This window comes from Halichoerus grypus, chromosome 12, assembly GCF_964656455.1.
Source record: "Halichoerus grypus chromosome 12, mHalGry1.hap1.1, whole genome shotgun sequence".
NCBI lineage: Eukaryota > Metazoa > Chordata > Mammalia > Carnivora > Phocidae > Halichoerus > Halichoerus grypus.
In genome coordinates this window covers 85,549,408-85,574,963 of record NC_135723.1, presented here as the reverse complement: position 1 = coordinate 85,574,963, position 25,556 = coordinate 85,549,408, and the positions used below count along the sequence as shown (strand labels likewise).

The window sequence follows — 25,556 nt, the reverse complement described above, 5'->3', positions numbered from 1 at the left end:
TCCTGTTTCACATGAAAATCATCATAGGAGACTCCCTTCGTGGGCTAGGAAACTTAAGCTCCAGAAAGCTACTTTAAATGGAAATATGTATGTGTTACCTGACATGAAAGGATCGCTGACTGGGGACAGCTTCTCCCTTTATGTTTTCTGCATTAGAATATCAGCACAGGGGATGGTCAGGTTAAATAAGTTTCAGTGTCAACTGAAACAGAGGGAACTGCAGAATGACAGAAGTAGGAGAGCATAGTGACCAAGAATTCTAGATGGCTGTGCACTAGAAAAGAGAACCAGATCCAGCATGCAGAGCAGGTCAGAGAGTAAGGCAACAGCGATGTCGTGGGACAAGGGACTCAGCTGAGCTATTTAGTACAACAAACAAACAGAGAAGAAGCAGACCAGTTCTCCTGGTTCCCCAACAGCTCAGATCAATCTGAGGAGGTCAACTGAAGTTTGTCTTCAAAGAGACACCAGATGTCCTCATAATGTTGGAATTGGGCCAAAACATGTCTCAAATGCAAATTTTTATAAAGACCTTTCTTATATTGATAATTTTATTTTCTTCCTGTATATTTCCATATAAGCTCAAAATTATCTCCTTCCCCCCCCCATCTCTACAAACAATTTCTGGCAATGTCAGTTACTAAACATATAGCACAAAGAGTGAGAAACTCTGGCCTTAGGTCTAATTTTATGCAATTTAATGTTCAGGTCATTGCTCTCAGAGCCCCAAAAATAACCATCATTATACTGGGTTTCTCTGGTGAGCACATTCAGAGAGATGCCTCTAAGCAGTGGCTCTCATTCTTGGCTGCATGTTGGAATCCCATGAGAAACTTGTAAAAATCCCCACATCACATCCCAAAACAGTTACAGATTAGGGGTGGGACCTAAGCATTGATATATTAATTTTAAGTTTCTCAAAAGGTTTCCTTTTTTTTTTTCTTTCCCTTAAAATCATGGATGCTGCCTTATTTACCAAAGGTCCTGGCCCAGGACTGGTTCCACCAGCCAGGCTTTTAGTTCCTCCAAAGATTTCTATGTGCCACCAAGGTTAGGAACTTTCCCCCCTTATGTCTTAGCAGGAAGCTGTTGGTACCTGACAGCTAAGCTCCCCTTCTGCGTTTGGAATTTCTCCTGAGAAGTAAGCATCAAGAAACCAGATGCTGCAACGGCAGCTAGCTTGGACATCCACTTAGTTGTAAGATTTCCATTTCAACTTTCCCACCTTGTCCACCAGGTCTACAATTAAAATGACTTGGATACTTAAAGTTGTGAACAACAGTTAATCGGTATTTTAAAGAGAATTGGTAACAGGTGATGCTGGTGCAAATGCCACACTCTAGAGACCCCACATTCATCCTAAAAGCAAATAAAAATGCTTCTTTAAATCCCCCACACTGTGTGGGTGCCTGGGTGGCTCAGTTGGTTGAGTGTCCAACTCTTGGTTTTGGCTCAGGTCATGATCTCAGGGTTGTGGGATCGAGGCCCACGTTGGGCTCCGTGCTCAGTGCTGGGGTGGGGTTTCTGATTGGGATTTTCTCTCTTTTTCTCTCTCTCTCCTTCTGCCCCTCCCTTAGGCTCTCTCTCTCAAATAAATAAATAATTTTTCTTTAAAAAGAGAAATCCCCGACACTAAGTCTTTTTCCTCTCCTCCTTCTTTACCCATTTTTCTCTTCCTCTCATTCCTCTCTTCCTACCTGTCTCCTTCAGCTGCTCTCCCACAATATCAGTCTTTATATCCTGCTCCTCTTACCCCTTGTTGCTCTCTCATTCCCCTCTGCATCTGACTTGACTTCTTTCACTCAGTCATCTCCCTCTAACCCACAACACATACCTCTCCTCTCTTTCATCTTTTCCACTTGCTTCTCCTTAATGGACTATACCATAGAACAAAAACATTGTCAAATATTTATAATTACTAAATAAGGTATTTGTTGTTAACTTTAAAAGCAGATAAGTTCTGGGGCGCCTGGCTGGCTCAGCCGGTAGAGCTTGCGACTCTTGATCTCGAGGTCATGAGTTCAAGCCCCATGTTGGGCCGTTGGGCGTAGAGATTACTTTAAATAAATAAAAATAAAAGCAATTAAGTTCTGAAAATGCTATATTTGTCTCTCCAAGGAGAAAAACTTGCTCATAGTTAGCATTCTTTAAATACTAACTATAATAATTATTTTTCTTATAACTTCCTTTATTGGCCTTAGGTTACTTTTTTCATGTAGTTCAGTGACCCTCAATACAAAAATGGTTCTTTGTTCTTCAGTAACACTGACAACAGTAGCTGACATCACTATAAAAAGAGAAACAAGCTAAAAACGGTAGTGTATGCACCCTGAATTGCATATTCAGTTGCAAAATCATCATTATCATTATTATTGTAATTGCAGAGAGGAGGCATTTAAATAATTGTTCAAAGTATCTTCTTGAGGAAATAAGGAAATCAGGGCCAGCTGTCACAAACCAACCTACAATAATAATCCCGTATGTGCATCTTCAGTATGCATAGCAACGCTACGGTAACAAATTTGCGCATTCATCTAATGTCCTTAAACAACCTAAAAAATAACAAACCTTGATCAAATCCATTGTCTCTCTTGGTAGTTGACCTGTGTGTTTTGTTTTTTTTTAAGATTTTATTTTATTTATTTGACAGAGAGAGACACAGTGAGAGAGGGAACACAAGCAGGGGGAGTGGGAGAGGGAGAAGCAGGCTTCCCACGGAGCAGGGAGCCCGATGTGGGGCTCGATCCCAGGACCCTGAGATCATGACCTGAGCTGAAGGCAGACGCTTAACAACTGAGCCACCCAGGCACCCCAGCTGAGCAGTGTTCCTGAACAATCTTCGAATCATAAGCCACCAAACACAAATTGCACCATTAATTCAATGACAAACTGGGGTGGGTGGGCCAGCATCCACCTGCTATGTTATGGCCACAAATCTAGGTGCGCAAGTAGAATGGACACGGGGTAGATAGGTCAGCAGACAACTAAAACATATAGGAGAAATATCCACAAAAACAGACATGTTATATTGACTGGAAAGTTGTAAACAAACGGGAACAAGGGGTGAGAAAAGGGCAAGGTCTTGTTTTTAGTTTAGTGAAATCAGCCAAAAGTATTTGAGATTTTCTCTTCCCAAGATACAGCTGTGAAATGACTAATAGGAATTAAGTGAGCTTGCACCAAGAACTGGATGTGCCACTTCACTGGGAACAGAAAATGTTCCCCTGATAGAGGCTGTCCTCTCAGATGAGTACCTTGGGTGTCTTAAAGAGGAGCTGTCAGACGCAAAGATGGTGCATTTACAAAGAACAAGAATTATCCATGCATCTTTGCAGATTTCCCCATATCTTGGTACTTTTGGATCAGGTTTATGTCTTCAATTCCATGTCCCTGAAGAAACTCAGGAGAAAGGGAAGAAGGAAAAAGGAGAAAAAAAAAAAAACTTCCTGTCACATTGTTTTTTCCTTGCTGGTTTACTGTTGTGTTCTACTAGGAGTCTTGCTGAAGACTTGGCCTGAGCAATTTAAGAAAGGTGAGTGACCAATACTTAAGAAAGTTAGCAACTGCTCTGATCCAGCCTTCCCAGGTTCTAAAAATCATACAACTAGTTGTAGTGGATCAATATTATTTGAATACCTGCATCACCAGCTAAAATCAAGTTTCCCACACACAGCCTTATCCTGTGTCAATAATTAAAATATTTTTTCTACAAAAGTATCAGAAGGGATACTGATTGACATTTTGAAAGATGTTTCAAGGCACAATCTGTGTATTTTATTTCATTGTAAAAGTAAGACACCACACCAACATAAAAATAAATTCAAACTTCAAAAAAGTTAACTATTATTATTATTACTTCTGTTAACTGTGTATTCTTTCCACATAAGCATATATATATATACTTACATATATATATACACACACACACCATTTTTACACAAAGCAGACCATATAATATACAGTGCCCTGTTATGAGATAATAGAAAATATATATATATTGGGGGTGACTGGGTAGCTCAGTCGGTTAAGCGTCCAACTCTTGATTTCAGCTCAGGTCGTGGTCTCAGGGTTTTGAGATTGAGCCCCAAGTCAGGCTCTGCGCTGGGCATGGAGCCTGCTTAAGACTCTCTCCCTCTCCCCTGCTGCTCCCCCTCTCTACAAAAAGAAAAAAGAAAAGAAAAAATATAAACATAATTGTTTCCCTGAGTTCTGTGAGCTGTTTTAGGAAATAATCGAATCCAAAGGGTGGGAGGTCATAGGAACGTCTGATTTGTAGCCAAGTCAGACAGAAGTTGTAGATAACTTAGGGAGCCACTGCTTGAGATTGGCTGCAGTTGCCACTTTAATGCACCAGGGTTTGATTTGAATTCCACGATGTCATATAGTACAGGTTAAAGAATTAGGTTTTACTATGAAAAGAGGAAACTTACAAAGTCAAAGTCATTAAGAGAAGGGAGGATTCTCTTATTGTCCCTGGCTGACCTGCTGGCCCCACAGAATGGTTTGTATTCCAGGGAAGGGAACTCTGCCTCTCTTTTGATCTCTTTTTTATATAGAGCCAGTAAGTGTGAGAGTAAGCCTTATCAGTGAAAGGAATAATCACACTGTCTTGGCATCAGGCAGCCTGGACTTTCGTGCCAGCTATTTACCAGAGTTGTCTGGGAAACAGACGAGCTGCCCAACAGCTAGACTTTTGGGCCCCTGGGATATTACACAAGTGAAGCCAGTGGTCCCATGGGAAGCAGAGCTTGGGGACAGTTCCTCAGGCTGAGAGAAGCCCCTTTCCTCAGCCTCCAAGCCCCCCATACCTGGTTTGAGCTAGCTCATTGTCCAAGCAATGCAGAATGAGCACCCAGATTCATTTAGAAGAAGCCTACTCTTTGTATCACATTAAATTAGTCAAGGAGTCAGGAAATGGAGATGAGGTTAACTTTTTTTACTCCCAACTCTTTATTTTTAAAATTTTCAAACCCACAAAGGTCAAAAGAATGATACAATGAATGCCCTTATATTCTTCACCTAGATTCATCAATTGTTAACATTTTGTCATCTCTCCTGTATCTCTTTCTATAAATACACATTTTTATGCATTGAAGTATTTGAAAGTAAATTGAATACGTTATGATGGGTCGCTAAAATAATTCAGCATACATCTCCTAAGAATAAAGGCATCCTCCTACATAACTGCAATGCCATTTTCAGACCTAGGAAAATTAATGATTTGATACCTTTAATTCCACATTTAAATTTCTCTAGTTGTCCTAAATGTCTTTTATGGCCATCTTTTTTTTTTTTTTTTTTTTTATTGGATATAAGATACTAACAAGGTTCATACATTGCATTTGATTTTTTCTCTAGTCCAGGGCCCCAAGGTGAACATTCAGCTTTTCATTGTCATGACGGGGGGTGCTACTCGCATCTAGCGGATAGAGACGATGGATGCCTGCTAAGTATCCTACAATACACAGACAACCCCCCACAACAAAGAATTAGCTGACCCAAAATGTCAATTAGTGTTGAGATTGAAAAACGTTGTTCTAGTCTATCTAGAACAGTCTCCTCACTTTTTTGTTGTCGTTTTTCATGACACGGACTTGTAATGCCCAAGCTGGTTGTGATACAGAACGTTCCACACTACAGGATTTTCTGATTTTTTTCATGATTAGTTTCCATTTGAACATATTTGGCAAGAATAGTACATAGATCATTGTAACGATTAGCTATTACTGCATACCAACCCACCCCCACACTCAGGGGCATTCTACCATTGACTAGGTAGTTCTGCTGATCTGGGCTGGGCTCAGCTGATTTTGGCTGGACTCATTAATGGATCTGTAGTCATTTGGCAAGTTGACTGGGGGCTGGCTGGTCTAGGATCCCAGGTCAGTTGGGGTGATTGGGCTCAGCTCCGTTCATCTCTCACGCTTAGCAGGCTAGCCCCATCCTATTCTCATGGAAGAGGTAGGGTCCGAAAGAAAGTGGAAGTATGTAACATCTATCAAGGCCTAGGCTTAGAACTGGCACTCTGTCACTTTAACTGCATTATATTAGCCGACAAAGATAACAAAGCCAGCCTGTATTCAAGTGGTAGAGAAATAAACTCTACCTCTTGATGGGAGTTGCTGCAAAGTCACATTGCAAGGGGTGTGGATAGGGAGGGAAAGAATCTGGGCCTATTGCAATCAGTCTATCAGAGTGACATCATGTGCCTCGTACAGCATCATATCAGAAGGAATATGATGTCAGGTTGTCCCACTATTAGTGATGTTAAGTTGTGATACTTGATGAAGTATCCACCGTTTGGATATGCAGGGTGATGGCTTTGGTACACTGCCATTGTTTTAGTTTCCTAGGGTGGTTGTAACAAAGTACCCACAAATCCGGTGGCTAAAACAACAGAAATGTAATGTCTCATAGTTCTGAAGGTGAGAAGTATTAAAACTGTGTCAGCAGATCTCCCTCTGAAACTTTCAGGAGAATTCTTCCTTGCCTCTTTTAGCTTCTGGTAGCCCCAGACATTCCTTGGCTTGCAACTGCCACACTTCAATTTAGCTTCCATATTCACATGGCATCCTCCCTGTGTCTCTGTGTCTTCACGTGACCATCTTCTTGGAAGGACACCAGTCATACTGGATTAGAGTCCCATCCTATTCCAGGATAACCTCATCTTAACAAATTACATCTGCAATGATCCTATTTCCAAATAAGATCACGTTCTAGGGTCCTGGGGGTAGGACTTCAGCATACCTTTCTTGGGAAACACAACTCAACCCATAACACCCATCAACCCTTCACCCAAAGGTTTTATCCATCCACGTATAGTCTTTGATTGAATGAGTTTATTACATTGGGGATTGCATAACCGTGTTTTTCTTAAACCTCATCATTTCTTCAACATTTATTAGCTGGCATTCTTCTGTAAAGAAGAAGGTTTTGTTTTCCTATTTCCTCCCCCATCTCTTCTCTCCTCCCCCCCCTTTTAGTCACTTTGAATGTGTGGCTTTTTCTTTGTATACAACCATCATTTTTATACAACCATACAAACAAAATTTTGGTGATTAGATTGTCTCAAATTTGACTAGCGAAAGTCCCTAAAGTCAACTCTTAATGAAAAAAGTACAATAAGTATTTAAGCATTTATTGAATTTAAAATTCTTCTTATTAATATGTAATGTGACTACTCCCACTAATCTATCCCATAGGACCTACTTCTGCTGTCCCCATAAGTCAGGGCTTATATTTTCTCCCTGGGGAGGCTATGTGATTGTTCCGCATGGGAAAAGTCTCATCATCGTTCCTAAAGTACAGCCATAAAAAAAAAAAAAAAAAAATTAAAAAAAAACACCCTGTCATTTATCAAGTGTACTGTTTTACATATGTTATTTGAAATGTCATAATAAGTCTGTGTCTAAGTAATGTTACTATATATTACAAATGAGAAATCAGAGGTTTAAAGTGAGATACTGGAAAGAGTATGGATTTTGTAAATTGGTGGTTTGAATCCTGGCTTTTTCACCTATCAGGTATGTGATCGAGGGTCTCTGTAGGCGTAGGTTTGTTTAGCTATTCTATAGCGACAAGGATACTTGCCTCACAGCTCTGAGCCTGGCCGCTTACCTGACCTAGAGTGGGTGTCGATTAGTTCTCTCTTTCCATATCCTGATAACTTGTAGGTCATGTTGGTTAAATGACAGTGCCACAGAGCCCACTAGCAATTAATTAGGAGTCGATCAATTTCATTAATTCAGAGTATGCTCCCTAGGAATTAGAGATAGCTCAACCTAAGTGTTAGCTAAAATTCACCTTTAAATATCTTTGGGGGAAAAAGTTTCCTAATCCATTACTTAAACAATATTGTGGGAAGGAGATCATATCTATTCAACTTAAGAGAACAACTTTTGGGGAGATCTTCTGCATTTTACATGCATATTAGGAAGCTCGTTTACAAATCAATATTTACAATAGACTCAACTTGTTCATCTGAAAACAGTGTATTCATTCATCCCACAAATAGTATTGAGCAACTACTATGTCCCATACAATGTTCTAGGCACTTGGGATACATCAAAGAATAAAACAAATATTCCTGGGGCTCCTGGGTGGCTCAGTCACTTAAGCATCCAACTCTTGATTTTAGCTCAGGTCAAGAGATCGAGCCCAGGTTTCAGCTCAGGTCATGATCTCAGGGTCCCCTGGGCATGAAGCCTGCTTAAGATTTCCTCTCTCTCGGGGCGCCTGGGTGGCTCAGTCGTTGGGCGTCTGCCTTCGGCTCAGGTCATGATCCCCGGGTCCTGGGGTCGAGCCCCGCATCGGGCTCCCTGCTCCACGGGAAGCCTGATTCTCCCTCTCCCACTCTCCCTGCTTGTGTTCCCTCTCTCATTGTATCTCTGTCTGTCAAATAAATAAATAAAATCTTTAAAAAAAGAAAAAAAGATTTCCTTCCTCTCTCTCTTTCTCTCTCTCTCTGCACCCCCCACCACTCAAGCGTTCTCTCTCTTTCTCTCTAAAAAAACAAAAAACAAAGGCCACACAATCAGTAATGGCAATGCTATAATGATAAAAAACAAGCAACAATAAAACCCAGATACATTCATTCTCCTAAGCGTTGGACTTACAGACCTACAAGTATAAGTTCAGATACTGAAAGGCAACTTTCAGAAATTCCTGAGAGAGTAACAGGGAAACCCCAATATCCCTGCCCTTATTTACCTTTTAGCTGGAGGAGATAGGTGAAAAACAAATAAATCTGCAAATTTTATTTTATTTTATTTTTTTAAAGATTTTATTTATTTGACAGCGAGAGAGGGAACACAAGCAGGATGAGTGGGAGGGAGAAGCAGGCTTCCTGCTGAGCAGGGAGCCCGATGTGGGGCTTGATCCCAGGACCCTGGGATCATGGCCTGAGCTGAAGGCAGACGCCCAACGACTGAGCCACTAAATCTGCAAATTTTATACAGCATTAGAAGTAGGTAAGTGCTAATGAGAAAAAGAAACAAAGTAGAGGTATACAGGAGGGGACTGCAATTTGGAATAGGCTTGTCATCATTTAAAAGGTGATATTTTTGAGCAAAGACTTAAAGGAGGTGAGCAAAGTGGTCAGGTGGCCATCTGGGAGAACAGCAAATACAAAGGCCCTTGGGCAGGAGCGCGCTTGGCCTGCTGGAGGCAGAGCGAGGAGGCCAGTGTAGCTGGAGTGCGTGAAGGAGGGGAAGTGTTTTATTTATCTAACAAACACTTAGCTAGTCCTTGCTAGTAGCAGTATTTTAAGCACTTAAAAATATTAACTAATCCTCCCAACAACTATGTGAAGTGGATACTGTTGTTCTCTTTTTCCAGATGATAAAACTGAAGCACAAGAAGGTTAACAAACCACCCCCAAATGTAACTGTCAAGTGACAGAGCTGGGGCTGTCTCTAGAGGCTCTAGGGGCTTTGTGGCACCAGAGGATGCCATACTGCCTCCTAGCAGTAAGAGATGAGGTCCGGTAGTGGGGGACCAGTTCCCATAGGTCATCAGAGGCCATTGATGAGGATTTGGGTTTTTGTTCTGAATGATAGGGGTTTTGAACAGAAGAGTGATAGGTGTTTGCTTCTGTTGTTCCAGAAATTTCCAAATCATTTACATGCTTTAAGTATTAAAGTATCTGGCATTTCATATGCTTGTGCAAATTCAAAAGAATTTCAACTTCTGGGAAGAAACAAAACTTGATACGTGTAATCCAGAGATGATATCCCATCAAATACCATTTGTATAAAGAGGAATGTCTTCTGTTCTAAAGTCTTACAAGAACTTCTTTATTGTAAGGACCTAGCAACACTTATTTGGCGGTGCTTTCTTGGGGGCACCAAGGCAAAGTTTTGACCAAAAAACTTTATTTTCCTACTTCGAAGGGAGAAAAAAATGTATAGAGGCAAATGGACTATTTAAGATATGTCCTGCCTCCTGCCAAAAATGATGGGTTAGTGGTGCTGCGTTCTTGGGGCTTAATATGTCAGCACCCTGTAGGGGGCCTCCCACTTTCCTTGGGCTCCATGACTTCAAGTGTTGGAGTGATCCAGAGGCAGCTGCCCTTGAGAGGAATTAAAGGACTGAGGCGTGAGCCACCCATCTTGCTCCACGAGCACTTAGGACCAGTACTGACAGAGTCAGTCTGGAGAAGAGAAACCTGGGAAGGTTACAGTCATCCAGGAATGATATTAATGATCATAATTGCCCGTTTATTTAACATTTACTGTATGCCTAGCATTGTGCCAAATGCTTCAGAAGCATGAACTATATAGTATCATCATCCCCATGTTATGGATAAAGAAACTAAGGCTTTAAGAGATGAAGTTAAATTGCCCAATATCAGGGTGCCTGGGTGGCTCAGTCGGTTAAGCGTCTGCTTTTAGCTTAGGTCATGATCCCAACCTCCTGGGATCAAGCCCCCTGTCAGGCTCCCTGCTCAGTGGGGAGTCTGCTTCTCCCTCCCTCTTCCTCTGCCCCTCCCCCACCAGCTCTTGCTCTTTCTCTCAAATAAATGAACAAAATTTTTTAAAAATTGCCCAAGATCATACACAGCTGCAATGTAAGCACAGCTCTGCCTATCTCCAAACCCATGTTCCTCCTCCTTTATTCTATGCTGTCTGGGAATAGAATTCTCTATGGATATTCCTTCTGTAACTCTCAAAACACAGTCTTTCTGGAAGTAGTTCCAGTTCCAAGTTTCCAACTGCCTTTTGGACATCCCTGCAAGTTTCAGGCATATCCTTCCTTCTAATGTTGAGTATACCAGACACATCTTAATGTGCCTCATCAGATTCTCTTGTCATCATTTCCTTGCTTACTCTATCTCTGCCGCTGCTGCAGCTGACCTGCTCCCCTTGGGCCCAGGTAGGCCCGCAACCTAAGGCTGGACTTACCTGCCACTTTCCTGGCCTTATCCCCACCTTGACTGCCACCGAGTGACCAGGCTCACCAGCTTCACACCGTGAATTTCTGGCTTCTCTCTCTACCAGCTTCACACCGTGAATTTCTGGCTTCTCTCTCTACCCCCAACCAGGATTAAAGGCCATACTAGACAGCTTGTCTAGTATGTGGCTTGCTGAAAGACTAACAATGGGACCATATTACATAATCTAAAAGTGTGAGGAAAGTAACTCCTGGTGTGGTGAATCTTGATCAGTGGTTAAATGGGAGGGAACCACAAAGATGGATTCCTCTTCCTTTCTCCCTCCCAAGCACTCACCTGAGCATGGTTTCACCATATAGCATCTGGAGGTATTCCGCACGGACATGCAGGCATGCCTACTATCTCTGCAGATTGTTCGGGCATCATCTTGCATCGCTTCCCATCTTTCTCTGTCTCCCTTCCCTTTTTCTCTCACTCTTACTGCCCTGGGATTGTAGCTCCTAAATAAAACATGAGCATTAATTCTGGGTTTGAGTTCTATTTTCTGTAAAACATAGGCTAAGATTTTCAGGCTCCATTTCTCTAAATGGAACCACCACTTCCTAAATTCTCTTGGCTCAAAGCCAAGAGACCAAGAGTGTATTCTAGAAGATAATCATAGCTGATAATAAATTTCAGTATTATCACTATAACTGATAGAATTCGTGTATTACCTCCAAAAAGGTGCAGTTTATCTGGATGTAAATAAAACTATTTAAAAGAATCCTTGGCAATAAAAAGACTCCAAACGAATAGCTCAAAACTAGCCTTAATCCTAAACTGGACAACAGAAATTCCTCTGGGAAAAAAAAAAAAAAAAAAGAAATTCCTCTGGATTTTGATAACTGCCTGAAAGCATCAGAATATCTGCCACATCTGTAACCCCCTCGGTGTTTCTAATAGACAGGAAACCAAATTATTTATCAACTTATTCTGCCATTCCAAACAAAACCATTTGTTCCAGGAGCAGATACCCAACCTAGGGCAATAAGCCCATGCCGATGTGGTAGCTTGCCAAGAAAGCTCTGCCCGACAGTCTGTACTTGGTGGTGAGCCGCCAACCCAGTCAGGTCCTTTGGGGGAGTTGAATATGAAATACAGAGAGGGAGTCAGCAGTTAGCAATGGGCAGAAGCAAAAGATACACAGAGGAAAGGAAGAAAACTGAAGTCACGTGGCCTCAGAAACCATGATGCACTGGAAGCTGTGAGATAGAGAAAAGAATAGAAAGTACTTAGTAGCAAGGGCAACAGAAGCAGAGAGTCCCAGTCATAAATAATTAGAGTGCAGGGCAGCAGATATTTCCTGCAGAAGAGGCCAAGAGATAGCCCAGCTGCTATGGCCGTATTGTGTGCTGAATCACCTTTCAGTTCCTACTGGTCATTACTTAAACTTAGATGGAAGCAACCTGAGTCTCTCTGTTCTGGAAATTAAATTGTTACCTCTCCATATCTATATCCGGCAAGATCATGGCAGGAAACTGAAGGTACGCTCAGCTGGGGTTTTGAAAATAATTTGATGAAGGCACTACTTGCAAGGATGTAGGTAGGGCTTGGGGCATTTAAGAGGAATATTGAGGCACCTAAGGACTGCAAGAGTGGAAACTCAGGGCTCAAGAGACAAGGGAGGCAAATAATGTTATAGGAGTCCAGAAGGAGGTTATAGCTGTGAAGGGGCATGGCTGCTGCCAGACCATAGTGCTAAAGCAGGGAGGAAAGGAGAAGAAATACTGCAACCCCTCAACCCCTTCCCCGCCCCCCCCCCCCCCCCCCCCCGCCGATACTTGCTGATGCCTCCCATTGGCCAAACCCAACATTAAGCCAGTGCACTGTGGAGTCCAGATCATATCATCATGGTAACAGCCTCATGGGGCACAGAGCAGGGCAGAGAAGGATAGGGGGCTGTCATGGGCTGACTATGGCCCCTTCAAAAAATACATTCACATGCTATCCCCAGACCCTGAGAATATTATATTATATGGCACAAGATGTTATTCAATTTAGGATCCTGAGAGGAGGAGCTTATCCTGAGTTACTTGGGTGGGCCCTAGATGCAATCACGTATAACCTAATAAAAGAGAAGTAGTGGAAGTTTTGAGAAAGAAGAGGAGGTAGCCATGTGACCACAGGATCAGAAATTGGCGTGACGTGGCCACAAGCCAAGGAAAGCCTGGAGTCGTCAGAAGCTGGAGATGTTGAAGGACAGACTCTGCCCTGGAGCCTAGGGAGGGAGCGGAGGCTTGCCAAAACCTTGATTTTTGTCTCTTAGCCTCCAGAACTGTGAGAAAAGAAAATTCTGTTGTTTTAAGCCACCCAGTCTGTGGTAATTTGTTATGGCAGTCACAGTGACTAATAGAGGGGCTAAATGGAGAATAACCAGCACAAAAATCTATTCATCTCAAGTACTATGTCGATGGCAATGATATCCCTGATCACCTTGGCTGGAAATTATTTTGCCTCCCTTTCTCTATTCCCTTTGATATTTCTTTTGGACCACTCATATGATTTAAATTAAATGTTACTAAGTTTATTGTTACTCTTGCATACAAATAGATTTTCATCCTAACCAGATTATGACATTCTTTAGAACAAAAACCTCGTCGTGTACATGTTTCTATCCTGTGAAAATCCTAGCACAGTACTTTTGAACAGAGTGGATGTTCTGTAATTGGTAAATGAGAAAGAAAGCCTCCATTTGTCCATCTGTAAATGGAAAATAAAAATTTCCACTGGCTTGCCTTTCAGAGATAATAATGGCAGTGTTTCCCAGAAACAATTTCTGCACCTGAAACTGAATGATATATCTGAAACACCCATTCCTGCTGGAGCAATTCTTCAGAAAAAAAAAAAAAAATTGCATCTAGTTTTAGCATGCCCTCCATTCTATGTGGAGCTGAAACTTAAGGAGTTTCACCCTAATTTGGAAAAGACAGAGGATAATTAAGAAAATATAAGAGCTCGGTATTGGTGTTTTCTCAGAAACTTTGGTTCATCCAGTAGATATTTATCAAAGGATTATTATGTTAAAGTACGGTCCCTAAATGCTGGGAAAACAGACAAGACACACAAAGAATGAGGCATGATCCCAAGTGAGTAATTGTCACACAATTTGATGAATGTTTTTTATAAGAAAATGCTATGGAACCAGAAAGAAGGGAGTGATTAACTCTGTTGATGGGAGTTTCACCAAAAAAAGTCACATTCAAGCTGGTCTTTTAGGACTTCATCAGGCAGAGGCAATGTCAGGAGCATTCAGGGACCAAGAGAAAAATAACTTTGCCTGAGCTGTTGCCAAGCAAACCACACCCTCAGCTCAGCCCCATTGTATTCACAAAGACCTATTTTTATTCATTATCCCCATAGCTACTTTTTTAGAAAGGAAGAGAATGCTGAGTACTTCCCTATTTTGCATCTAGGTACTTCATATGACAAAGAAAAGAGATTATCCGGAGGGAAAGCAGAGGTTGACTTCTGACAAGTCCAATAATGACCAGTCCAAATAGCCACCCCATGAACTTAATGAACTCTCTTACGTTTCTGCAGCTTCTACTTCATCTCTGAAAACCGAGGCAGGCTATCCTGCGAGTGTGTGGTACCAGCACATGAATAGCTCAGAAGAAAGCAGGCAAGGAATGAGAGCATCCCCTGGTCTCATTGCCCAACACGAGGAGGCACTTCTTTGAATGGGAAATATGGCTGAAGCCCTTTTCCTTCCCCTAGGGTGGTGACCTTCACATCACTTCTTGAGGAACAGCTGAGTCTGGGGCACCGCCCAACTTCCCTCCCAGGCCAGCCCTGCTAGGCCTCTGAGACCAGAGCTGGCTGCTTCCACTCAGGGAAAGCAGCCAAGAGACAGGGAAAAGACCAGCCTAAACCCACCAAGGGACAGAGGATTTCCCGTCCTCACCCTGTAGCTCCCACTGGAAAGTAGGGAAGCTGGGAAATCAGATTCCAGCCTCAAAGGATACATCACTTGTCTTTGTTTTCTCAAGAAGCCTCTACCTTCCAGACCTTGCCAGGACGCTGGTGGCATTTTCATGAAGCAGTAATAACAAGGACGGAGCGTTCCAGCCTGCTGGAGCCTACTGACCGGTCACTCTTTCCACTGCCTTTTGTTTTCATGCATCATTCCCTCACTTGCTTCTCAGATTCCTCAGGGCTTTGAAAAAGCCACAAATGCACCTCACAGTGACACCACTCAGTGGGCTGGCAGACGTTGCTGACACGCACCCTGCCCTAAGCAATGGCATGTATGCACACCCTGGCAACTGACACCCAGCCGTTCGCCTAGTAAGAGGCAGGACAACTTCTACAAAGCAACCCCCACCCCCACCATAAGCCTAGCCGGCAAAGGAGGGACTTTAGATTAAGTACTATCCTGTGGACTGGTAAATCACATACCCCGACGTGATTCAAAATGTAAAGTATTTTGGAGAGCAGAACTTCTCTACCCTCTCCTCAAGGATCTAAATGTAGCATAGCAACACAGGTGTTACCAACAAAGCACTGAAGTGGTCTCACCGTGCCAATTCACGTATATTACGCTGTGCATACAGACACACGTACATGGAGCAAAGGGTCTTGGTGATATTTATGTTTCAGTGTCACCTGTGGCCTGTTCAAACTACACTGCAGAGCTACCCTGACAGAATCTGAAAATAAGGCCCAGATATGTGTATTTTTATTTATTTATTTGACAGAGAGAGACACAGTGAGAGAGTGAACACAAGCAGGGGGAGTGGGAGAAGGAGAAACAGGCTTCCCGCCGAGCAGGGAGCCCGATGCGGGGCTCGATCCCAGGACCCCGGGATCATGACCTGAGCCAAAGGCACACACTTAACGACTGAGCCACCCAGGCGCCCCAATATGTGTATTTTTAAAAAGCTTGACAAGGTCGGTTAGAATATGGGAAAGAGAAATTCTCACATATCCCTGATGAGAGTAAAAATTAGTTCAGCCACTGTGGAGAGTAACCTTGAGAGCAATCTAGTGAAGTTGAGAATCTACATATTCTATTCTCTAGTAATTTCCATTCTAGATATATTCCCTAGTAGAATTCTCGCACGTGAACCCAAGGAGGCATATGCAAAGACATTGATTCCATCATGATTTGAAATAGGAAAAAAACTAGACAAAACAAATATTCATTCACAGTAGACCCTAAAATATGTATACAACAGGACTATATTGCAGTACTATATATTTTGCTATATTGCTATATTATAAAGAATGGACTGGCTCTACAAGTTTCACATGGATAAATTTCAGAAACATGATGTTGGAAAAAAAGTTTCAGAAAAATATGTATTCTATTTAGATACATGTTTAAACACCCCAAACATATATGTTGTGTAGTAAAAATATAAAAACATTGGGGAAGGATTCCCACAACCTTCCAGAGATTGGTTACATCTGGAGAGAGATGGGATGGAAGGGTCTTCTTCTGTAACTTTTTTTTTTTTTTTTTTTTTTAAATCTTAAGCAAGGGGAGCCTGGGTGGCTCAGTCAGTTAAGCATCTGACTTTGGCTCAGGTCATGATCTCAGGGTCCTGGGATTGAGCCCAAGTCAGGCTCCCCGCTCATCAGGAGTCTGTTTCTCCCTCTCCCTCTGCCTGCTCATGTCACACATGCATGCGTGTGCTCTCTCTTTCTCTATCTCAAGTAAATAAATAAAATCTTTTTTAAAAAAATCTTAAGCAAATATGGCAAGCTGTTATAATTTATTAAATCTGGATAGTGAATGTAAATCCCACTGGTGACTCGGGTCATCCATAGCAGAAGGATATTTTGAGATTTTTAGGGTTCTCAAATACTGAAAATAAAAGTGTTTATGGGAATGAGCCATCCCTGTAAATACAGATGAAACTACTGAGTTCTCTTAGTAATGTATACACCTTTAGATATTTCTCATTAATGGAGGAGTTGTTGCATAGATTCCTACACACTCTCTTACGCAGGTAAGTGACCTCCTGGATTTGTGAACATCTTTGACAGTCAAAAGTGCAACAGCATGAAACTGGGCATTGTACACATGTGGATATCTTTATTATTAATCTTACCTAGAGATTCTCAAACTTGGCTGAAAATCAGAATCATCTGATAAAATTTTTTTTTTAAGATTTTATTTATTTATTTATTCATTTATTTTAGAGAGTGAGAGAGCAAGTGAGCAAGCACAGGGAGGAGCAGAGGGAGAAAACAAGCAGACTCCACGCTGAGCATGGTGCCCAATGTGGGGCTCAATCCCATGACCCTGAGATCATGACCTGAGCTGAAATCAAGAGTTGGATACTTAACTGACTGAGCCACCCAGGTGCCCCCACCTGATAAAAATTTTAATGCAGTTTTCCATACCCCAGCCTCTGATAATATGATGCAGTAATTCTGAGGTGAGACCTTGGAATCTATGTTTTTAGTAGGGTTGTCGAGAGATTCTTATGATCACCCAGGTTTGAGAAACAATGATAACTAATCATAGTCACCTTCTATTAATGTTTTTAAAGAAGTTGGAGTGGGAGAGAGATGGGATTTTAAAAAAGCAAGAAAATTAAAGGAGGAAGGGGAGAAAGGAGGGAGGAAGAGAGGGACTGAGTAAGCCTCCAGATCTTTCCTACTCTACTTTTTCCAGATCTCTCCAGCCTTGAATTATTTCTCCATCCCTTGAACTTTGCTAGAGCTCTAATTATCTGTAATGTTCATTTGGCAGTTCTGTACTTCCCTTTACATTGCTGTAATAGGCTATTATTTACTCAATAGGATTATGTCTTACTTCTTGAATTAGGCTATAAATTCTTCAGGACAGAGACCATATCTTGTTTATCTTTGTATTTTCTATGGTCACAGTGCCTTGAACAGAATAAGCAATAAAGCATCATGATTAAGAATATAAGATAAAATGAGTTTTGAAATGTGGCAAGATACAAGATCAATATACAAAAATCAATTGTGTTTCTATGCACTAGCAATAAACAACCTGACAGTGAAATGCAATGCAATCCCTATCCAAATTCCAGCTTTTTTTTTTTTTTTTTGGCAGACTTTGACAAGCTGATCCTACAATTCATATGGAAATGCAACCCAGAATAGCCAAAACGTTCTTGAAGAGGAAGAACAAAGTTGAAAGATGCTCATTTCCTTTTTTTTCATTTCTTTTTTTATTTTAAGATTTTATTTATTGGGGCGCCTGGGTGGCTTAGTTGGTTAAGCGACTGCCTTCGGCTCAGGTCATGATCCTGGAGTCCCGGATCGAGTCCCACATCGGGCTCCTTGCTCAGCAGGGAGTTTGTTTCCCCCTCTGATTCTCAACCCTCTCCCCCCATGCTCTCTCTCTTTCTCTCTCTCAAAATATTTTATTTATTTATTTGAGAGAGAGAGAGCGAGAAAGAGCATGAGCAGAGGGAAGGACAGTGGGAGAGGGAGAAACAGACTCCCTGCTGAGCAGGGAGCCCAATGTGGGGTTCAAGCCCAGAACCATGACCTGAGCCAAAGTCAGACATTTAACTGACTGAGCCACCCAGGTGCCCCAAGAGATGCTCATTTCCTAATTTCAAAACCTACAACAAAACTGTAATAATCAAGCCATAAGGCATAAAGATACACATAGAGATCAATGAAATAGAATTGAGTGTCCAGAAATAAACCCTTATGTTTATGGTCAATTGATTTTTTTGATAAGGGTGCCAAAACAATGGAAAGAAAAATTTTTTCAATAAATGGTGCTGAATCAACTGGATATCCACATGCAAAAGAATGAAATCGGATTATACCTTACACCATACAAATAAATTAACTCAAAATGGATCTTAGACCTAAATCCAAGAGTTAAAACTGTAACACTCATAGAGGAAAACATAGAAGTAAATCTTTATGACCTTAGATTTGGCAATGGTTTCTGAGCTATGTCACCAAAAGCAGAAGTAACAAAAGAAAACAATAGATAAATTAGACTTTAAAATGAAAAACTTTAGTGCTTCACAGAGCATCATCAAGAAAGTAAAAAGACAACCCACAGAATGGGAGGAAACCTTTGAAAATCATATATTTAACAAGTAACTTGTGTCCAGAATGTATAAAAAACTACTACTACTCAGTAATAAAATGACACCCAGTTAAAACATGGACAAGGAATTTGAATAAATATTCCTCCAAAAAATATCTACAAATAACATAATAAAATTAAATTAAATTTAAAAAATATCTACAAATTGCCAATATGTATAAGAAATGATATTCAACATCATTAATCATTAAGGGAATATACAATCAAAACCACAGTGAGATACCTCTTCACACCAACATGGATGACTTTCATAAAAACAGACAATAACAAGTGTTGGTGAGGATATAGAGAAATTGGTTACATATTGCTTACATATTGCCAGTAGACATGTAAAATAATGCAGCCACTTTGGAAAACAGTTTGGCAGTTTCTGTACCAGGTTATTCAGCAGTTTCACTCCTAGGCATAAACTCAAGAGAAATGAAAACATAGCTCCACACAAGAAGTTATACATGAATGTTTATAGCAGCCTTATTTGTAAATGGCTAAAAAATGTAGACAACCTATGTCCATAAACCAGTGAAGGGATACACAAAATGTGGCATGCCCCTTCAATGACTATTTTCAGCGGTAAAAAAGAACAAGACACTTGTTCTTGGACGCTAATCCAATATGACTGGTGGCCTTATAAGAAGAGGACATTTGGATGCACAGAGAGACACCAGGGCTGTGCACAGAGAAAAGACATAACAAGAGGGCAGCCATGTGCAAGCCAAGGAGAGAGGACTCAGGAGAAGCCAGACCTGCTGACACTTTGATCTTGGACTTCTAGCCTCCAACATTGTGAGAAAATAAATCTCTGTTGTTTAACCCACTTCGTCTGTGGTATTCTGTTATGGCAGCCATGGCAAACTAGTGGTCCTTTGAGTATGTAACAATGATGTGGTATATAAGAAAGGCCTATGCTTTGAATTATTACATTTTGCAGGGTGGCATCTTCTGATCACTTGTGTCATCAACTATTAGAAATACAAGAACTTTCCCATTTGCATCGACATGGATAGAGCTAGAGAGTATTATGCTAAGTGAAATAAGTCAGAGAAAGACAAATACCATTTGATTTCACTCATATGTGGAATTTAAGAAACAAAGCAAATGAGCAAGGGAAAAAAAAAAAAAAGAGAGAGAGAGGCAAACCAAGAAATAGACTCTTAACTGTAGAGAACAAACTGATGGTTACCAGAAGGGAGGTAGGTTTTGGGGGTGGGGGTGGGTTAAATAGGTGATGGGGATTAAGAAATGTGCTTGTGATGAGCACCAGGTGTTGTATGGAAACTAATAGTACACTGTATGTTAACTAACTGGAATTTAAATAAAAACTTAAAAACGTGAGAACTTTCCAGAAGATCAAGTACTGTACAGTAGTTATCATGCACAGGCCCTGGAGAGCCCTGGCGTTTGCGGATGCTCTGTTCACCAACCCAAAAAAACGTAAATACTTAGAGACGAAAAAAATCTCTCTAGACCCTTGGGATTTTCATAAATTGGTAGAGATTGATCCAGATGTGCTAAAAACCAGGGAAAATGTCATTTAAAATGATGTTTAATTACTGAGAACTTTTAATAACATGGGAAATGATTATAATATTCAGTAAAAAATTCAGCATGCAAATTTAACATGTAGAGCTAGAATCATATCTGTGTAATGATATGCAAAAGAGAATGACTGAATAGAAATACAGTAAAGTTAACATTGGTTTTTCGTTGTGGAGACGTTATGGGTTATTTTTGTTTTTTTCTTTATACCTCTGTATTTCTGAATTTTCCATAGTGAGCAAGTATTAGTTTTATAATCACAAACTATGCTTATATTTTAAAGATTAAAAACTAGGGCAGAGGGTATATAACTCAATGCTAGGATCGAGTTATCTCCAGGAACATAGTTCCTTGACTCAGAGGTCAGATCTGAGTGCTGTTGTAACCCTGATGCCCTCCTGTCCTCTTGGGATTTGGCCATAGGCTGTTGCCCCATGCCTAGAAATTCTGACTAAGATCCTGTAGTGTCCTCCTGTCTAGAACAGGTCTCTGAACACTGATCCTCCCTTCAGACCTCCAACCCCTGACTCTGAACTTAGGCTTCTCTTTCTGGATTCATGTGCCCACCCTCCTTCTCTACCAATGACTCTACCCAACCTCTCCTTCCCTTTCTCACACCTTTCTCCCAAACTTTGTATTCTGAGGCTGCCCACAGTGACACGCTGACAGCTGTGTCCTTTGTGAGCAAAGTGGCTGAAAAGTAACAAGCACAAAATGAGAGGAGGGGGTCCAGAGGAAAGAAATATTGGGGGGCGGGAGGTGGGGGATGCTTCAGAAGTTTCATCCCTGTGGAGGTTTGACACTCTTGGTCTCTGTTTACTCCTTGTCTTACCCTCCTCCTTAGGGGAGGAGCTTAATCTGGTGAAGTATAGGGCATGTTCATTTAGCTGCTCTTTTCTTCCTCTTAGGTATCTGCTTGCCCATAGTGAGGAGGTCACCTTGCTCTGCTCCTCTGGGGGCAGGGTCCCTTCCCCTTCCTACCATCATCTCCTCCCTGAGAAGGCCTGTCCTGATGAAATGTTCCTTGTGACTAGGTGAATAAGTCTACCTCATTCTGAAACTCACTTAGTATTTAGTATCCCATTATTTCTCACAAGAAACAGCATTTATCAGCAGTCGAGGTGATATTTTGGTCTCCATCTGCTCACTCTTTTGTCTCATTTCTCATCTTGACCAGAACCCAGGATGGGGATTGGGGAAAAGAATGCTATTAATGAGAACTTCTCAGAAACCTGAAAAGGAAATAATACTGGTTAAGAGCCAACTGTGTGCTCAGCATAAAGAGAGGAGTTTTACCTACATTAGTTTATTTAATTCTCATAACCACCCCCAGTACTTTACATTATTTTCCCTTTTCACATAAAAAGGAAACTGAGGCTCAGAAAGGTTAAGAAACTTGCCCAAGACCTCACAGCTAATGAGTGGCAGTTGTCTCTCTGACTTCAAAGCCCAAGCACTTTCCACAGCATAAGACATCATCTTTGGGTGCTACCAAGACACTCTGCAGGGACTGAAGGAGCACTCTCATCTTCATTAATATTTCATCCTAACCTACCGAGCTAGCAATTAAGGAACATGCAGGGGAGGCAAAGATGATACAACCAAAGGACAAGAAACAAGGTGGTCACAAAACTCTAGATTGAAAAACATCAAGAAATTTGTTTTTTTCCAAAATTTCTTGGAGACTTTTGGACTTGTGCCCCAACGTGTGCTCTGGCTTCCCCAGTTGTAAAGTAATTCAATAATACCTGGTCTTCCTTAAGTCAGACCACATGTCATGCTTCTCTGAGACTGACCTCAGCACAGTTGTCCCTTTGCCTGTACTTGCTGTTAAAAAAAAAAAAAAAAACCAAATGTATGTCACATTGCCTTGGATAGAGTAAAAATAATCATAATGAACAACGAATCTGTGAATAGTATATGAAAACAGAGGTAGTAAACTGCAGAAAATGACATTTAAATGCCAGCCAGAGGGGCTGACCCTTTAAACAGACAAGCTAAAGATGTTTTGATCTGACCCTGAAGGATAGTCAGCTGGCGGGCTGAACCACAGTCACTAAGAGGGCCAACAACTCCCCAGATGCCAAAGAACCAAGCAGCATTTCCAGGAGCTAAAACTCCACCACTAGTTTCTTCTCATCTTCCCAACAAATGCTCAGAAAGTGCAAGGGCACCCCACAGGCCACTAAGCACATTCTCAGTCATCCTCCAGGGAAATTTGATGCTGAAAAATGGACCTTTTCCAAAATAGCGGTTCAAGCCAGATGAGGAATTACAGAGAAGACAGCCTTCCATGGAAAATACCCTGCCTCCAAATCCCCAATGTCTTCATTAGGGAACTGAAAACACAGGCGCACCAGCTGGTCTCAACTGCTTTGAAGCACCGAGGTACAGTGGAAAGAGCCATGCTATAAAGCTGGCTAGGAACAAGAGACTAGCCTTCTAGTCCCCAACTCTGCCAAGTTTTAGCTAGGTGACCTTGGCAAAGGTACTTAACTTCTCTGGGCCTCACTTTCCTCATTTGCTAAATGAGGTTTGACTAGATGATGATGTCTTCTGGTTCTGAAACCCTATCTTTCATCTTTGGATTAGCATCTTACATCTAAAGAAAATTAAAGTAGGTTCTTGGGTGTTGTGTTTCTCAAAGATCCTGTTATTCCAGTGATCATGCTTCTCACCTTTTCTGTATTCTTCACTGGCTTCCCGTCTTCTGTAAGAATAAACCTAAATTCTTCAGCATGGCATTCAAGGCCCTTTTTGATCAGTCCTTGCCTATCCATCCACCCTCCCCTCACTCCCACCAGTCATTCATGTATTTTATACTGTGGCAGTACTGGACTATTTATAGTCCCCCATAATACTCTTACTGCAATATCAAATATTTATTGAGCATGTACTCTGCTAGACACTCACCTTGGTAAGCCTTTGTACATACTGTTCATTTTGCTTGGACTGCCTTGTATTAATTAAGGTAGAGCTTGCTGCTGTAACAAACAAGCTATAGAATAACAGTAGATTAACACAATAGAAGATTATTTCTTAGTCATGTAACAGTTCAGTGTGCCAAGCAGCGTTCCACCCAGGGTCCTTCTACTTTGTATCTCTGCCATCCTCTAAGCTTGAGAGTCCTTTACTTCATACAGCTGGGAAAAAGGAAGAAAACGCACACTTATTTCTTACCCTAATCCAGAAATGGTACAGATCACTTCTGCTCACATCCCATTAATGAGAACTGGCTACCTAGCCCCACTTAGATGTATAGGGGACTGGCAATTGGTTGGGCCACTTGCCAGAAAAATTTCATACTGTGAAGAAGAACACAAGTCTTTGATAGTCAACCAGCCATCTCATCCCCTTCCTTGACTTGTCTACTTAGCAAAGGCTTATTCACCCTTCAAACCTCAGTCCAAGTGCTACATCCTTTGTGATGTCTTCCTTGACTTAGGGAGGCAGATGTAGGTCCTCCTTTTCCAATGCCTCACCACACTTTTCATATTTCTCCATTATGACATAACTGTCATAGATAACTGTGTGGTTTGCATGCCAATCTACTCAACTGGAGTGTGACTCTTAAGGGCAGGAATCTTGTCTTTTCATTTTTGTATTTGGAAATCTTAGCATAGTGCCTGGTAAATAGCAGTTTTACAATGATGTTTAATGAATTAATGAATATTATCAGTGAATGGATGAATGAATGAATGACTACCCTTAAGAAAAATGTGTTTTTTGTTTTTTTTTTTTTAATTATTTTAAGTAGGTTCCATGTCCAAAGTGGGGCTCAAACTCATGACCCTGAGATTAAGAATCTCATGCTCGGCAGCTCTTTTTGCCCTCAGGTCCTGTCCCTGTGCTTCAATAAAACCACCTTTTTGCACCGAAAAAAAAAAAAAAGAATTGCATGCTCTACCCACTGAGCCAGCCAGGCACCCCAAGCAGCTGGTTTTTACAGAGGAACAAAGACTTCAGTTAAAAACGAAACAAAACAAAGCAAAACAAAGTAACTATTGGTGACTCAGGTTTATCCAAACACTAAAAACGGAACAAAGTTCCCATACAAATATTACAATTAAATTAATATTTGCATTATTATTTATTTAGAATCTGTTTCTCACAGAGCTTACAATAAACAAACAAACAGGGCGCCTGGGTGGCTCAGTTGGTTAAGCGACTGCCTTCGGCTCAGGTCATGATCCTGGAGTCCCTGGATCGAGTCCCACATCGGGCTCCCTGCTCGGCAGGGAGCCTGCTTCTCCCTGACCCTCCCCCCTCTCATGTGCTCTCTCTCTCTCTCATTCTCTCTGTCTCAAATAAATAAATAAAATCTTTAAAAAAAATAAAAAATAAAAAATAAACAAACAAACAAACATATTACGGGGTACCTAGCTGGCTCAGTCAATGGAGTGTGCAACTCCTGACCTCAGGGTCATGAGTTCAAGCCCCACCTTGAGTATAGAGCTTACTTAAAATAAATACATACATACATGCATACATACACTCTGTTTCTCACATAAGTTCCATGAGGGAAGAGACCTTATATGTTTGTTCTTTGCTCTGACTCTAGCACCTAGCACACTATCTGGAACAAAGTAGGTACTCAATGAATATTTCAGAATGAATGAATAGATAAAGAAATGAACAAATACATGAATGATGACTGAACCCTTAATCCCATGAGCCATATAATAAATGCATGGCTTGGATTGTAAGAAGAAACTGTAGATGGGCGGTGAAGACTTAACACCACAATTAGAAAAACAGAGCAGGGCGCACATCAGGACCTTACCTTCATTAGCTCGTCCAGTCCGTGTCATCATCCTCTTTACATAAGAAGATGAACACACATCATGGGAGGAAGCTAAAATCTCAATGGGAATAATAGCCTGTGAGTAAATGAGGACAGATGGATGTTTCCAAAATGGTTGCACTATGAAATAGCCTTTGTAAATTGGTTAATGAGAGAACTAGGAAGCAAGCTGCAGACAGTTACAGAGTTCTGACAGCTGAAAAATACATTGATTGAGAAAAGGCAAAAAC

The 25,556-nt window shown here is 41.2% G+C and overlaps 1 protein-coding gene and 1 long non-coding RNA gene across 6 annotated transcripts in view; one reads left to right on the top strand and one right to left on the bottom strand.

Moving 5' to 3' along the window:
• Positions 1–25,556, bottom strand: part of MKLN1 (muskelin 1) — a 312,186-nt gene that overhangs the window by 171,980 nt on the left and 114,650 nt on the right. Inside the window, exons 1-4 of one of the 4 annotated variants that reach the window (XM_078059571.1) lie at positions 23,436–23,642; positions 22,271–22,349; positions 21,588–21,754; positions 11,228–11,391 (exon numbers count right to left, since the gene is read on the bottom strand). The exons of 2 other annotated variants lie outside the window; for them this stretch is intronic. In XM_078059571.1, the coding sequence (XP_077915697.1) occupies positions 11,228–11,253 (26 nt within the window). In that variant the 5' untranslated portion in view covers positions 11,254–11,391; positions 21,588–21,754; positions 22,271–22,349; positions 23,436–23,642. Of the gene's footprint in view, positions 1–11,227; positions 11,392–21,587; positions 21,755–22,270; positions 22,350–23,435; positions 23,643–25,556 lie in introns of those variants that run through there. One more of the 4 variants, XM_078059570.1, reaches the window with a different exon arrangement.
• The window catches only part of LOC118526760 (uncharacterized), a 39,204-nt gene that overhangs the window by 11,122 nt on the left and 2,526 nt on the right, over positions 1–25,556 (top strand). Inside the window, exon 2 of one of the 2 annotated variants that reach the window (XR_013442879.1) lies at positions 17,964–19,796. The exons of the other annotated variant lie outside the window; for it this stretch is intronic. This is a non-coding gene — a long non-coding RNA (uncharacterized LOC118526760). Of the gene's footprint in view, positions 1–17,963; positions 19,797–25,556 lie in introns of those variants that run through there. 2 annotated transcript variants of the gene reach the window in all.